This window comes from Serinus canaria, chromosome 4, assembly GCF_022539315.1.
Source record: "Serinus canaria isolate serCan28SL12 chromosome 4, serCan2020, whole genome shotgun sequence".
NCBI classification, from domain to species: domain Eukaryota; kingdom Metazoa; phylum Chordata; class Aves; order Passeriformes; family Fringillidae; genus Serinus; species Serinus canaria.
The window spans coordinates 40,364,894-40,381,571 of record NC_066317.1 but is presented as its reverse complement, the minus strand read 5'-3'; the positions used below and the strand labels follow the sequence as shown (position 1 = coordinate 40,381,571).

The 16,678-nt window shown below is 37.8% G+C and overlaps 1 protein-coding gene across 5 annotated transcripts; it reads right to left on the bottom strand.

The window, feature by feature from the left end:
* Window positions 1-391: 391 nt before the first annotated feature.
* Window positions 392-16,590, bottom strand: LOC103826205 (coagulation factor XI-like). 5 transcript variants are annotated; one of them, XM_018926536.3, is made up of 16 exons: window positions 16,375-16,588; window positions 15,988-16,030; window positions 15,458-15,516; window positions 12,723-12,885; window positions 11,922-12,025; window positions 10,219-10,378; window positions 9,545-9,654; window positions 6,412-6,571; window positions 5,513-5,622; window positions 5,264-5,423; window positions 5,009-5,124; window positions 4,488-4,662; window positions 3,921-4,096; window positions 3,520-3,615; window positions 2,115-2,254; window positions 392-740 (listed from the first exon to the last, which is right to left on the bottom strand). In XM_018926536.3, exons 2-16 carry the CDS (start codon window positions 15,993-15,995, stop codon window positions 570-572), a joined length of 1,908 nt encoding a protein of 635 aa, XP_018782081.2. In that variant the 5' UTR covers window positions 15,996-16,030; window positions 16,375-16,588; the 3' UTR covers window positions 392-569. The 5 variants fall into 5 exon arrangements, with proteins under 5 accessions (XP_018782081.2, XP_009099740.3, XP_018782083.2 ...); XM_009101492.4 differs by having other exon boundaries at window positions 15,988-16,033; window positions 16,375-16,587; XM_018926538.3 differs by lacking the exon at window positions 3,520-3,615 and having other exon boundaries at window positions 15,988-16,033; window positions 16,375-16,590.
* Window positions 16,591-16,678: the final 88 nt, after the last annotated feature.

Sequence of the window (16,678 nt, the reverse complement as noted above, 5' to 3'; positions counted from 1 at the left end):
GGATTTTCCAGCATGAGCTGGGCTTGGTAGTGTCTGCATCCACGTGTGTCCCTCTGCCAAGACTTCTGGGTTTGTTTCCTCGGTTAGTACTGACACTTTTTTGGCTAATTCCCCAAGGAAACTAGGGGAATGCAACTGTGTAGGCATTCCCATGCCTCAGCTTCCCTTCCCCCAGCCCAGTAAGCTTGTAAGTGGTTTGCCCCTTTTAACGACATTCAGACAAGAGAGGGAAATTTCTTTTTGCTGTGTGGTGACCTCCTGAGACAGAGGTAGTTCCCAGCTCTAAAGTCCATACATGTCCTGCATCCTCATCCACTCCCCTTTCATGCTAGCAAAAACAGAAGTCTGTGGCTCAGCCATATTTCCTTCTGCCAAATCAGTGATCACAGAGTTTATTGTTATTACTGCTTTTTATTTAGTAATAGGAAAATTCATTCATTCCTGCTTTTCTGCATTTTAAAACAAGTACTTTACACTCCAGGCTAACAAAAAACACCATTGAAAAAGAACTAATACAGCTCATCCCATGGCTCTGAGGGTTGTTATCCCACAGCAGCACTTTGAGTCAGTCAGTGATGCTCATACTGTGTAGTTTTTTCTAGAATCCAGTCTGAATAGTCAGCAACTTTGGTGTAGACTCCTGGCTGCCTGGGGCGAGCGCAGCCTTCGCCCCAGCTGGTGATGCCCACCAGATACCACACCTCCTCGTGCCTGCAGGACAGGGGCCCTCCTGAATCTCCCTGTGCCACAGGAGAAAAAGAGAGAGCAGGCAAGGGAGAGGCCTCATCAGTATTTCTATCACAAAGAAAGCTTTGAATAAAATCAGCACAATTCAATGTTACCAACAGCATAAGAGCCTAGATTTCAGTCACTTTCACTTACAGCTAATTGAGAGAGGACTGAAGCAGGTGTTCTGATTGTTTAGTACATTGATTTCTAAATAGTCAGTGCAAACAAATTCTTCTTTCCATGAAGGTTCAAAACTACTGGTTTATATTATTTTCATTATCATTATTGCCTTATCTACATACAGTGATTTAAAACTGTATGCAGTATTGGCAATATTTTTTTCTTATAACCATGTTTTTAGTATCTCAGTTCTCTGCTTGCCTTATCCTGCTTGAGTGACTCTGTCCCACTCAGAATAAAACGCCTTTGTGTTTTCCTTTTCTATTCCTTTCTGAACATAAGATTCTTAGAGAAGCTGTTACAAGTTGTTAGGACAGCAGCAAGTGTGTTATTTTTTAAAACAGTATCTCCATGTTCTGTTACACTGTATCAGATTAAAAAGAAGCCTAATTGGCATAGAGAAAAAAATTACTTCCCAGCTCCAAGTATTTTTATTCCTAACGAATCATAGCAATAGTAACATTCCAGCATACAATTATTAAGTGTTAAATGTTTGCAGTGAAAACTGTATTTGGTAGAGAATTTCATATTAACAATCAGACTGAATATCATATTAATAATCAGATTATTTTCTTCTTGCAGAAATTAACTCAGAATATTTAAACTGGTGAAAGAGCATGAGTTTACTCTTGGGCAGAGACTTTGGCTCATGGAAGTCATGCTGTTGAGACATTTCAACCCCGATTATGAACAGAGCAGTTTTCACAGTTTGTTTTCAGCCTTCTATTCCTCATGCATTTTAATAGCATTACTAACACCCTCCCTTCTGGTTTATACACAGTGGATGCTTTAAAAAAAGATTTTATGTACTGTATTTCCTACCAAGAAATGGAAAAAAAAAAAAAGAAGAAACATCATAGGAAATCTGCTCTTGTTGGAGAAATGCTTCAAGGTACTGCACTTATGCTCTCTGGATTTCTGATAGCCTGAAGGAACACTGTTTTATTCTCTAAATGGATATCTATATATCCACACTCAGAGTTTCCTATCCATGGAATCTATCCCTAAAGATTTCAATGTCATATAAAAATATTTTCCATATACCTTGGTTTTCAGTGCTTTTGATAACCAAAAGTGACAAGTTAATCAAGAGCTCTATTGATAATCATACTTTTCTGATAACAATTAAAAATAATTGTATTATTCATTTACATATTTGACCATATGGTGGGATTATATAACCATACACTACTGTTTGTCATTACCTTACAAGCATCCCTTCCCCCTTCATCATAGCCAGCACAGATCACTTTGTCACCTATTCTGCGCTTCCGGTACCTTGCCTGGCATTCCTCTTTTGACATGAAGGGAACAGGAGCCTTTTGAAGAATATCTTGTACCCGACCTACGTAGAAGGCAATATGAGATGAGAAATGTTTGGTTCTAGAAAAATAAAGATTTAAATTCAACTCCAGAAATCCCCATACACTGATATTACAAAGTGGGGAGTTCACTGCTTCTGGAGTGTCAATAGATGTTCATGACACTGATTTTCCTTCCTTTGTGTTAGCAAACAATGTGAATTGTCTTCTAATTTAAATACTTGTATGTTGCCGTCTTCTTTCTCAGGACAGGAAAAGCTTCAAAACTCCCTTGTAATGTGAAGCAAATCCTCATCCTGGAATGGTTCTCAGGACATTGGCCCTTGGAGCATTGCTGTTAGCATTGCTTCATGTTAGTAACTATTATTTCCCAGTAAAGTGTTGCAATAAGTTTGGAATCTCCCAGTTGCCAAATCTGTGCTGCTCTCTGTCCTAGTAGTTTCTAGGATGGAGAAATTTGCACACAGTCTAAACAAGAGTATTTAAAACTAGCTTTTTCTCTAGTAAGAAACAGAAGAAATTTGTCTCTACAGTAACTGCCTAAATTTGTTAGAATTCATATTGAACTATAATTTCAGATAGGCCCGTGTACAAAGGAAAAGGTTCTCTTTAAAGAGATGTATATACATCTATATAAACATATAAAAATAGATGTAAAACCACAGCTTGCTAATGAAGAGCTTTTTGGCCTACCTCCATATAAAATCAGAGGAGTTCAAATCTCATCTGCTATCAAAACACAAGTCATTGGCATGGTCTAGAATCAATCTTCAGAATAAGAAAAGCAACATACTTCCGTCTCCAATTTCTAAAGTCATATGAATACAATCGCATAAAAACTCACCATGGGTGAGTTTACACCATGCAGACTGTAATTAAAACAGTCCAGTGGTAAATTTATTGCCAGATATGTGCTGGGGTTTGTCAGTAGATTAAACTAGAATCTAAGGAAGGGTATTTGAGTCTTCTAGAAGATGTATTTAGATGTATGTAGAGGATTGAATTCTCAAGTATTTCAAAATCCTGAACCAATTTATAAAATTAATTATTGTGTCAGAGCATGGAGCTATTTAATGATAATTTCATACAACTTTCATTTATGTTTTATGGTGTCTTAATAGAAATCATTTCTAATAAAGAATTGTATTAAAGTACTGTCTAGAAGGAATAGTGTTAGCTAAGAACAGAGAATAATTTTCTTTTTTTTAGAGAAGGGGAGGGGTTTTTTTGTCAAAAACCTTGATTTTAAAAATACAAAAATTCACTGCTTAAAAATATTTCTCTGTACCTTTTTCTTTTCTGTAACCCCATCCAATTACCCAACAGTCAGTATAAAATATGTTAGTGTCTTCTTTTGAAGGCAGGCAGATAGGTAATTGAAGATCTAAAGTACAAGAGAAAATATTAGTTTGTCCAGCAGAGACAACTGCAACAGTAAGGTTTTGCAGGCACACACATGACCTCTGATGACAGCTTCCATGTATGCTTTGTCCCTGACATTATGTATGACTTCTAGCACGTAAATTAAAGCCACCCATTTTCTTTTTGAAGCCAACAGAATCGATTCTCCTCAAACCCCAGTAACTGCATATTAAAGGAAGCCAGCCCAGGTGTCATGCACTTCCATAGCAATGCCAGCCCTGTGTCTTCCTGCACATTTTCACAATTCCTCTGCAATATGCTACATACCAGTAAAATTCATGGGCTCAGCAAGTCTCATTAAAGCAATGTCATATCCAATATGCGCATATTTATACTGAGAGTGAACAATAATCTCTTCCACTTTGAAGAAGGGTGTATCCTCATTTATTTCTGATTGTCTCAAAATACCAGCATAAATACGCCAAATGTTGGGATTCTCTAGACTGAGGGGGAAAGACAAACAGTCAGTCTATGACTAAATAGCCTAATACAGTATAACAGTAAGAAAAAACTCATATCTCATGAGAATGAGATTCATGAGAATGTCTAGGGTTCTGTAGGTATTTGTTGTCTGCTTTAGAATTTCACCTTCTAGATTTATTAAAATAATTTATCATCAGCACTACAATACTATGCCACAAAGGGACAAAGCATGGAGTTCCAGTTACATTAAGACACTGAATGTCTACCTGAAAAATTCACCTTTTGGCCACATTAAGGCAGTTCATCTGTTTCTAGTTCTCATTGTTATTATCCTGAAAGGAAGGCCTCAATTTACCTAGCATGCTGGGCTAACCTTTGAGGCTTATTTGTACCTGTGCATTCAGGCCTCACCTGGCGACACAGTGAGCGGCCGTGAGGATCCACTGGGTGCTGATGATGGAGCCCCCGCACAGGTGTCTCTGGCGGGACAGCCTGGCGTGCAGGCTGACCTGCCACGGCCATTCACCAGGGGAGGAGTCTGTCCCACCAACGATCCTAATGGTTCTTGCAGAATGCTGCATGCACACTACAGAAGTCATTTAAAAGTGAGCTTAATTACAACTTGCATTCACCAATTAAAAATGAAGATGAGGCTACTGCTGATCACTGAATAGGCACCACCTAACGTGAAGAAGGCGGTAAACGATACATTTTTCATGGTTTAAGGTCGTAAAGTCTATTAAAATCAAATTCACAATGCTGCTCCGGTGTTTACTATGTGAAGACCTGACTGACTTCATTTTTTCAGCACACTCCAACTTTACAAGATCACCCATTGGGCCAGTGCAACCACTTAAAAAAAATATGGTTTGGCCTCCTACACTGAAATGAGGGAAGCATCATCTATTTTTCATAAAAGAAGTTTTACTTACCAGTACTGGCTTTTTCTTTGCATAATCTTAGTGAGTATCCAGAGATACTTCCTGGTCCGTGTACTATTTTCACTGGAGATCCATTTGAGGACATTCTTAGGTGACACTCACACTTTCTGCCAATGAGTTAATACAAACATTAAAACATTTAGTTTGTATTTTTTTTCACTGAACAACACATACATTAACTTGCTCACCACATGTCTGGAATGATTATTTCCGCAACCTTTGAACATTTTAAAAAATATATCTCACCCTTCTTCATTGCATGAACCTTGGAGGAGAGAGTAGGAAAAAAATTGGCAGCGGATCATGTCTGTGCAAACCTGCTGACAGGCTCTGTGTCCTTTAGTATAAGTGACAGTAAGCTCATCTCCCAAAAAATCCATCTGCATGTAAGTGCGAGAATTGCAGGCTGTAAGAATGATTGCATTCAAAGCATCAGAAAGATATTACTTAGATTAATTCAAAATTAGTGGTGTTTTTTTGTAATTTATTGTTTACCAGGAAAAGATCTTCTGCAATTTAGAAGGCTAAAGCCTGATACAGCATTTTCTTCTGATATGAGTTCCTCTGGAATTCCACTTGTTGATGTCTTCAGAAGGCAAAGATTTCTACAATGAAATATTTTTCACAATAACTAAACTTGTTGTCTCATTCTAAAAATAGCTGTTTAGGTACTGGTAAAAGAAGGTTCTTTCCTAAATACACTCTTTTCTCCCAAGTCTCAATCTATAGAAGTATTTCATATGAAAATGCACTAATTTCACAAGTTCACACTAAATTGAGGCAATCAATTGTGCTGTGAAATGCCATACAAGTATACTACTAGAAGTAGTACAGTATTTATACATATATAGAGGAGGTCACTTTAGAAGATGCATGCCATCTCAGCTTTGCTTCTCTCTGAAATTCCTTTGAAACTTTATTCTTCTGATTTGTGTGGAATGTTGATTTTTAACTATTCTCACTGCTAAGTGTGAAAGAAGAAAATCAAATAGAAATATTTTTAAAGCCATTAACTTAATTGGAAAATCTTTTCAAGTAAATAAGTTCGCCCTGCCAGGAATCCAGATGGCTCTTTTGATAATGCCATAAAATTCAGCTTTAAGACTTTAAAGCAATCTGGAGGCTCGCTGTACTTTTGACATGTATAATTCTTTTCAGATTAAGACCAGATACACAACTGCAATACAAAAGTCCTTGGAAAAGAGTTGAAATGCCCACAGGAAATTACAAATTTATGAACAAAACCCATAAAAAGCTGTGCTTTACTGAAAATAGCCTTTCAACATAAAATTACATATGTATAAGAAATTAGTGTTAAAAAAAAGACTTTTTGTTTTTAAAAAATAATGTTTAAATAATACACATAGATAATATAATTTAACTGTCATATTCACCTTTGAGATTCTATTTGCCATTTCCTGGTAAAAAATGTAAAGAACAAGCACTTTGGAAAATATGTACACATAGTTTGGCAGACAGAAATATCAGGAGTGAAAAAACTCGTCACATTAATTCCTGAAAACACTTGGTCTTCAAAAATGTCCATTTGACAATCTGTATAAAACAAAATATAAAAATTCAAAAAACTTTAGTATGTCATCAGAATATTGAGATTTACAAATTATTCACTTCTATCCTTATCACCATTTTCCTTCTGTGATTGATTAGCTGGAAAGGTAACACAACATTTTAATCAAAAACTATTTCTTAAGAATATTTTTGAATATGTGAAGTCATGGAGAGCACTACAGGGATATAGAGTTCATATAGAGGAAAAGAGAAATTACATATTATAATAGAGTTTTGCTAATCTAATAGGGAAAAAATTAAATTAATTTTCAATGGGCATATTGTGTTCATGGGAAGACTAGAAAAAAAAAAATAAGGTGATGATCTTCTTAGCACTTCTTCTACTATTTGAAAAGTAGGCAGAGTAAGTACGAGTGCTGCTCTCTGATGTGGCCAAAATATCAAAACACAACAGAGGCTTGGCAGGATAGTTCACACAACCAGACAATGGATATAGAGGTTGCAGGAAATACTACCGTGTTTTAAAAGAGATGAAAGAGTATCCTTCTTCAAAGGTATACTTGAATTCCCAGTTAGAATTCTAGTGCAAGAATTTAAAAGAAAAACTGGAAGCATCAGCACGGAGCTGTTTCTTGAACCTATCAAGTTGTAGAGAGAGTAAAAATAGTGAAATGATCCAAAAGACAGGATTTGGGGACAGCAGAGAACCTGAGCTGCTGAGAAAGCACAGCAACCAAGTCAATACTGCCCAGTGTGTTATAGAAACATATTGGGAACCTCTTATTTCAGAAAGGGAAACTAAGAAGAGGCAGAGCTTACTCTGAATCCTGTTAATTAGATGAGGTTTTCAAAAAACAAAAGCAAGAAAGGACAATAATACTGGGCAGTAATTACACAATAAGAACAGTAAAAAATATAATCAGAAATGTAGAAAATTAGAGTCAATTAACTCTCACAATTAGTAGTTAAGATCCTAAGTTAAAGGGAAACAGCCTTAAGAACATATAGCTTCAAAGGAAATTATATTTAAAGCAAAAATGTGGATCTGAAACTTCAGGGAAGTTAACCCATGATCTCATGGACCATGTTCAGTGATCATTTGCTCAATATCCAGTGATCCCCAGGAAGATACTTTGCAAAGGGCAGAAACCAGACAAATTGCTATGCATGCATAGTAGTGTGTGTGCATAAGAATAAAGTCAGAGAGGCAAAGGCAGAAAATGAAAGGCCATATAGAAAGGAATAAACTAAATAAATTCAGAAGAAAACCTCAAACAAATATTGAAATAAACCCATTTCAGATGCTGACAAAACAACAAGGCAGAAGACATTACTGAGGTTTTACGACTACACTCTACAAATCTCTGTCTGGACAGGTATAGATGATCTGTCTGAGATTAGGACAGGTGACCTCCTTAGATGGCTTCTTGATGCAGTAGTGCTATCTAGGCTTCTATGATCACACAATTTATTTCTTCTCTCTCTTGCCTGCTCTTGCCTCTTTCACAGGACACAGAAAGTAGGGAAAGACAGGCAGGAACAAGACTGATTTTCACATGATGTCATGGTTTTTTATCCTAGCCAACACCCAAGCCCCATGCAGGCAGTCACTCACTCACTCCCCCACCAGAAAGATCAAGGAGAGAATCAGAAGGGTAAAAGCCAGAGAACTTGTGGTTTCAGGTAAAGACTGTTTCTTAGGAAGACTCCATGTTGGGCACCAAAAAGGTGCTGGGTTGACCTTGTCTGGATGCCAGGTGCCCAGCAGCTTACTCTATCATTCCCCTTTCCTAACTGGACAGGTGAGGGAAAATGAGATGGAAAACTACACATAGATTGAAATAAGGCAGTTTACTAAAGCAAAAGTAAAAGTTTGCGCACACACAAGCAATGAGGACAAACCCAATTCTTTTATTTTCTACTTCCCATCAGCAAGTGATATCCAACCACTTCCTGGGAAAGTCTTCCTGGGAAGCAGGGCTTCAGCACACATAGTAGTTGCTCCAGAAGGCAAACACCACAAATAATAAATGCCTGCCCTTTCTCCTCGTTTCCTTTGATTTTATAGCTGAGCTGACATCATACGACATGGAATGTCCCCGTGGCTAATTTGGGTCAGCTGACCCAGGTGTATTCACTCACAGGGTCTTGCCCACCCCCAGACTATTGATGGGAGAAATTTTGGGGAGAGAGTGCTGATGCTGTGCCAGTACTGCCCAGCAGTAAACCCAAGCACTGGTTTTTGAAAGCAGTATATTTATACACATCTCTATAAAATGTGATTTATACAGGAAAACTAGATTATCTGTGAGATAAAATAAGGCTATATGAAATAAAATAACATCATCATCATTGAGAAGGGAAAATATCACACAGTAAGACAAAGTGGAGAGAGAATTAAAAAGAAAAAGAAAAAAAAAAAAAGTAAAAGATGTTTCAATTGAGAATTAAAAGGTTTGATACACACTGTTTGATTTTAGACACTTGAAAATTTTGTCTGAGTAATGATTGCAGGAACAAGCACAGACTTTTTGCTTTCATCACAAATCACTCACAAAATGCACATTACGTCCTTTCCTATTAGCCAGCTATATTAAAAACTGCAGATCTTCAATAAAAATTTTCAAGTGCATACACAGTATGCAAACACAATATAGAAAGCTCCATATTTCCACTGATCTTTGAATCTGATGGGCTTTTATCTTTCATTTTTGTATCCATGATACAAAGATAACATACCATTTCATAAGCTAATATTATGAAAGAATTCTTTAGATCTCTAAAGAAGGGAACTCTTTCTGCAAGACAAATGATAACATGAAAAAATTAAAAAGATATGAGCCTCCTTTGTCCCTGAGTGTGCTAACTGTATTTTAAGAATAAGATTATTTTAGAATTATTCCACATAATGAAACATTTCTACGTGTGAATGATAGACTGCATTTCAGGATACATGACCCTTAAAACTAATCAGAATCAGAGATTTTAAATAGTTACCTAATTCAGAAAGCTGGCACGGCTTTAGAGAGAATCCAGACACAACCTCATCCAGCACCTTTATGTTGCTTGGAGTTCCTACACTGGTATGTTTCAAGAAGCATTTTTTACTGAATGACAAAGAGTAAAGAAAGTGGTAAGAAAAACCTTGGACTAAAACATCCTCCTGAACCCACAATTCCTACCATTGTGCATGGTCTGGCCATGGGCCAGAACAATCTCCAGCCTCCAGAACACAGTTCAAATGATGAACAGAGCTAGCTGAACAATGCTTAACTTCCAAAATTGAGCAGATTAAGAGCTCAAAAATAGGTCTCATTAAAATGAAATTATTTCTCTGGAAACTCTGATGATGCTATTTTCAGAACAATAAGCAGAGTAAGAGTGAACAGAGCAAAAATGCAGCACAGCTATCAGTATAATTTGCATTTCAGTATCTTCAGAGAATTTTAGGATTTTTTCAAGGCTGTAATAATGAAGTTTGTCTTTCTCACCAACGGACAAATGAAAGCCAATTTACAATTGATATTTTCCTACCTGTAAGTGTGAACAAACATTTCAAGGAAGAATAAATTGAATATTCTTGAGTAAATTCTTGCATTCTTAGAATGCTCTGAGATTTAATCTACTTAGGCACAGGGCTGTCCAGGGGAATTAATCCAATCTGTATTTACCAAAAGCTTGCATTGTGAAAAGTTTCAGAGGCATATGTAAAAAAATGACAACGGTTGTCATTGGTACATCGTTTTTGACACTCTTGATAGCTGTCAGCCATAGTAATATTGAAAATATTCCCTTCCATCTCCAGTCCTACATGGACATCTGGGCTGCAAGCTGTGAAGAAAGAGAGACCAAGTTCTGAAAATGTACTTCTATTCTTTTCCCCATCCCTTGCCCCAAATTGCCCAAAAGATAGCAGATTGTATGACGCAGCCCTCATAATCCAGATGCCACATCCCACGCTCACTTCAGTTGCATCATACTTTATACATAGATCTAGCACCAAATCAGAAATGTAGGTCTAGTGTAGTTCCTCGTGGCAAGGGGAAAAACTGGCAGACTTTCACAGTGCCTTTGCCTGCATGAGAGAGGGGCTCTAACCACTGTGGCTGACTAAGACCAGGATGACAGTCACCAAAGCAAGAACTCAGAATCAATATTAAAATATATTTTCCCAGTTCCAAGTTCATAGAGCAGGGTAAATGGCATATTCTGTCCTCATAAGCAACAGACATTTCCCACTTGAGTCAGAATATTACATTTACACTTCACAGAGAGAGGACCACAGCTGTAGGGTTTTAAATGAAGGTCATTTCACAGAACAAGAGTCAGCCAATGATTGGAGGCATTTTTAAACATATATGCATAGATTTTCATTTAGTCTGATTCTAGAGTAATTCAGTGATATTAATTAGTCTAAATAGCATAAAGAATAATATCCCACTGAAACCTCTTTCTATTCCAAGATACTCAGAAATACAAACATGAAGGGTTGTTGGTAGGAAAGAGCTTTTAAGGGGGCTGACTGCTCTGAAGGGCAGGTGGCAAGCAAAAGAAAGCACAACTTATTGATAATAACTACAGTGGAGAACTTGCATAAAAACCCATTAAGTCCTGCCATCTTGAGATGCTCTACCAATACAACTAAAGAACTAGCCTTACATCCATAAGGCACCATTTGTCCTCAAGTCAGGAAGTGAATAACTATATTCCTCCTTATTCTGTTTTTCAAAAGTACCATGCTATGCTTCAGTTGATATTCTTTTAATGACATCACTATGGCAGTGCAAATTTAAAACATTCATAAAATAACACATTTAATAGGCTTTTAATATGCCTGGTGATAATTTGCAGGTATGGCATGCTGACTTGTGTCTTCATGTAAAGCACATATACCCTAAAAGATGCAACTGATAAAAAAAATTATTACACAGAAACACAAAAGTATTAGCATCACTTTGTGACAATGCACTTATGCTTTGCTGAGCATCTGCACTTCAGAGTTTTAAAGCAGGGTCACACATGCTGTATGAGCCACTTTCTGGACTGGAATTGTAGTAGTAAATTAATCTTCAGAACTGGAGTCAGCAGTTAAAGCATGGGCTGCCATCTGCCTCTAGCAAATGAAACTGTGACTGCAGGAGCATGATTTCCCTGTTACCTCATCTGGGGACCCTGGGTGGTGGATTGGTGGGCCTGAAGAGTAAAACCAGTGGAGATTTTGTCACCTGTGTTTGAAAGTGGTCTGGCAAAGAACACACAAATCACTGCTTGGCTGCCTCCCTGATTCTATTCCTCTTCCCAAAATGCTGATTTTTTAACAGCTGCTATGCAATGCAGAGCATAAAATACATGCATGTGAATGAACTTATCTTACCACTAACTTGGTTACACTGTTTTAAGGAATGTCCAGAGATAGCTCCTTCCATATCCACTTTCGGCAGCATTTCTGTATCACTGTCTTTTAAATAGCAGGAGAACCTGTGTTTTAAAATGCAGCAATTCACAGCTTTGGCAGTACAACACAGATTTTCATAACTGTTTCTAAGGTGAAAGGCTGCCTGTCCAATATCTCTCAACATGAAAATTCGACAAGTGTAATCGGAAGAAAAATAGGGTCAAGCCTTACACGCTTTGTTGGCAGTTGTGGCAGATGAAAAAGAATATTTTGTTTGTGGGAGCTCCAAGAGGTCTCAACAAAATGAGAAGCAGAGCCCAGGTTCAGGAGGACAGAAATGCACTGGGCATAGAGAGAAGACAGCCTCATTCTCTCAGGCTACTGAAATTCTTAATTGACAGAAAAATATACTAAATAGAAAGGATGGAGAACAGTACAGGGGAAATGTGAAATTATTCACATTGGAGAATTCAATTATTTTACATTGGAGATGTGAAATTATTCACATTGTCCCTCAACTATAAATACAGGGCCTAGAGGAGGGAGTGCAGAGTCAGTTCTCTTTCCTTTAAAGGGCCGGTGTGTGAGTGTGAAAAATTGGGCATTGTCAAATTTAACCTTTTGAATTCAAGCAATTACTCTTAGATCACCAGTTTTAGAGATACTTGACATTGCTTTCCCATGGCAACCCTGCACCTTTCCCTGCATGCCTGTGTTCTGTCAATTGTTACCAGGTTTCTAAATTATCACAGGAGACCAGCAAGAACATGAACATTCTACCTTTTTGCAGGATCTTTAGTCCATGTCGCTGGCAAGTAGGTGAAGAGCAGACAGGTAGGATGGTAAGTACACACTATTTGGCAGTAATTGGCACTTGGTGTAAAAACTGTAGAGAGGTCTCCTCCTTGGAAGAGTGTATTTTCGTAGAGCTGAGTCACACATTCTGACACGGAACAACAAAATTGTCAATTATTAGAGACAGGAACATTCAATTCATCAGGAGAGGGTGGAAGCCACTTCTCCTCTTCATCATTGACCTTGCTTTTAAACCAGGCTTTGGTCAGGAAAAGTGGGTAAGGTGGGTGAGTAGCACAGTTCCTCTGAGTCTCATCTTTTCCCTCCAGCAGAAACAGTTTAGGGTGTCTCCCTCTGTTCCCTGTCTCATACCAATGCTGGAGCAGGGCAGCTTGAGCCCAGGTAGAAAGAAACTCAGGGAGCTGGATAGGCCACAAGGCAGATCAGCATAGTAGAGAGGGAAGGTACCTTCCCATGGCAAATCTCAGGAACAGCAGAAGACTCTCCTGAAAGAAGCCAACACAGATCACTATGAGGAAAACCTCATAGTGCAGACACCAAAAGGTGTTAGAAAGCTTTATGTAAAGACAATCCTGTTTTTTAAGGATCCTCTAAAGTCAGTCACAGGCGGTGCCACTGTGCACAGCCTCAATGGCTCACAGGATTTCACAGACCTCCAGCTCTCTCACACTCCACCCAGAAACCTCCAAGCCTTCTTCAAAATGAGGAAAATACTGTCACAGGAATAATGTCCCAGGAACATTTTAGAATAAAAATGAGCTGTACTACTATCTTGCATCTGCAGGACTTCTTAACTCTGAATGACATACTGAACTCTGTAAGGGCAACCACTCATGCTGCAGAGCTCTGCAGCAAAGATACCCAAGCAGCAGCCCCCTCACATCCTTCAAAATGAAGGCACTTGTAAGATCACAGAATCACAGAGTATGCTGAGTTGGAAGAGATCTACAAGGATCATTGAGACCCTCCCCTGGCCCTGCACAGGACCAACCCCAAGAGTTACACCAGGTGCCCAAGGATATTTTTCAAACACTTTTTGAAGTGTTCAAAAAAAGTGTTCAATTCTGCCAGGTTTGGTGCTGTGACCACTTCCCTGGGGAGCCTGTTCCAGTGCCCAACCACCCTTTGGGTGAAGAACCTTTTTCTAATATCCAACCTCAACCTCGCCTGACACAACATCAGGCCAGTCCCTCTGGTCCTGTCAGTCTCCAGACTCTTGGGGGTCTTGAATATCCACTGTAGTACAAAAGCAGGGTAGTTTGTCCAAGGGCTCTAAGATCTCTGTATTAAAACACACAAGAGATCTGCCTTTGCACAGGAGACCACTCTCTTTTTGAATTTGCCCTCCAAAAGGAGTAGCAAACCAATAACATGACAATTTTTATACCTGCAACTACCAAAGCACTTTTTCTTGGATAAAAGATAATGAGAAAAGAAAGTACTTTTAATGACTGGGTGGAAACCCAACTGAAAACATCTTATCTAGTGGCTTAATCTTACTTTAGAGTGATCATACTGTATCAAGTGCTATCTAAAATGAAAACAAAAGGTAATATCATGTTGGATTTGACAGTTTTAAAAGACTACAAGTGGATTTTATTTGTCAATATGATTATAAACTATGCTTTGTCAATTCAGTACTTCCTGCACACAGGTATGATATATTTTTTTAAAGGAATAAATAAGGATTATTATACATATTTGCTAGATGTGTTAATATCTTTCAAAGGTTAAGTCCTTTTTAGTAAAAAATTAAGCTTTTTAAACATCCAAATTGTCTGGTATATATACTTTCAAGCTCTTTCTCTAAAAAAAAAAGGAATTTATTATTCTCAGTAGCATTTCTCTATCCAGCTTGTCATTAACAAAAAAACATTTTCAATTCATAGAATACATCAAGTGAATTCTAAAGCTAAAAGAAAAGAATATTGCAATTATTTACTGTATCAGATATTTTGGGTCCTATTTATCTTCTTCTAGCATAAATTAACAACAAAAAAATTATTTATGCTGTAAAACTAGGCACCATGTAAAACTATGACAGTTCTGAACACTTTAATTTAATTAAAATGTTTTCGAGGCCTCAGAAATTTTCCAATATTTTTTTTTTTCTGAGACTTAAATCCAGGTAAAACATTTTCTTAAATGATATTTCATTTATCTATTATATTTTGCTAAAAAGCTGTTACCTAATTGTTCTCTGAGAAAACAGCTAATACAGTACTGAACTTACACCTGTGTTAGTCCTTAGTTATAATTTATCAGGAAAGGGAATTTCAGAGAAGCGCAATGCAGTTTTTTGTAGTTTAACTTTTGCTACTGGAACAAAGTAAATCATTAACCCATCATGAAAGACACACATTACTCTGCCTCCTACACCCCCAAAGGGCCTCCTTCCTACTGACATAGCTACGGGGCACAGAACACGGACATCACACCAGTGTCACAGTCCCATGCCATGGTCCCATGTGTGCTGGGGGAGGTGACAGCAGAGGGGGTGGCAGGACAGAGTCAGCAAAGCCCCACTAGAAAGTTCCACGTCAGACAATAGGGTTATGCCAGTTCCCCACATTCAACTAAACTCAGCCCAGCAGAATAAACAGTTCTCTCCAGAGCAGACTGCAGTTACTAATCTTCTCCCCTCCTACAAGAGTTTCTCTATGCTGTTTGTAAATCTCAGGAATTATACATTAACTTACCACTGTAAACGGAAGGAAGTAAGAAATTGAAATAAAAAGTCCGATAAATCCAATTCATCCTAAAAACCACAAAATCATTCTTTAGGAGATGTTCAATAAAGGCTGTGTAATTAGTTTTATAAAGCACTGCTAAGCCTAACACTGATTCACACTTGTACTGTTTCACCATTAATTCAAAATTACGTTGAAAATTACAACTGCAGCTGTGACAAGCTGTTTTGGCATACCTTTTACCAGCAGAATATTCATTCTTGCTTAGACTGGGAACAATATTCCACTGAAATGACATTACTAATACCGACTCTCCAGATAGTTTAGTAGATACAGTAATCAAGGTAGCAAACTAATGACTCACACTCACTGCATCATATGCTATAAGAATTCTAAGCTTTATTTCACATGCAACAACTTAACCGGTGAAATAAGTTAACCACAAAATACAAGCCATAAAAACTCCAACTTGCACTGTCTTGCTGGTATGAAAACCTTTCACTGAATACCAGTGCATTATTGCAATAATAATTACATACCTGAACATATAGTAAGTCTGGATGCATGGATCAGGTTTGCACTCTACTAAAAAAAAATAAAAGAAAAGTCAACACTTTGTGTTAAATATTAGTACCTGCAATGCCAACTCATCTTTAATGTTTACTTTGAACGGGTACTGTTTTTGTCAATATTGTTACTGACCTTGGGACACATTTTCAGAACATCTATCATCCACACTGCACTGTAATTCATCCTGTATAACCACACATATGCAACATGGTCTCTCTTTTCTCTATAAAATGATGATAATAGTTTAAACTGGAAAAATTTTCGCCTCTATATCAAATTAGAGAATTTTCATTGTTCCTGGATGCAATCACAAAATCTACCTGTATCTGACTATTTACAAACAAAGCTGAACTTACCATTTTTTGGTGTTGCTCAACATATATTGCGGCATCGTGTTTTTAAAGGTTTGTTATTATTAGTTGTGTTAGTTGTTTTGTGTTAAGAAAATGGTTTGGTCCTTGGTTCCCCCCATGTTCTCCCCTCATGATGGTTTGTCCGAGGTTGTCTGTTACTTTCCTTTCCCGCCACTTGCCTGCCCATCAAACCCAGTGATCCTTCCCTCCTCCCTCCCTGCCCTTATAAGTCCTCTCCCCTCCCAGTGGTGCCACCTACTCCCCTTGTCACTCACTGTAACCACCCCCCCTTTTTGTTCGAGATTTT

What these genes read in the sequence shown, in the direction of transcription:
- LOC103826205 (XM_018926536.3), bottom strand. An exon ending in TTTCACAATGCAAGCTTTTG is followed by an intron (nt 9,655 to 10,218) that starts GTAAATACAGAT and finishes TTTGTCATTCAG; the next exon opens with TAAAAAATGCTTCTTGAAAC. An exon ending in GGGTTACAGAAAAGAAAAAG is followed by an intron (nt 2,255 to 3,519) that starts GTACAGAGAAAT and finishes CCTTCTACGTAG; the next exon opens with GTCGGGTACAAGATATTCTT.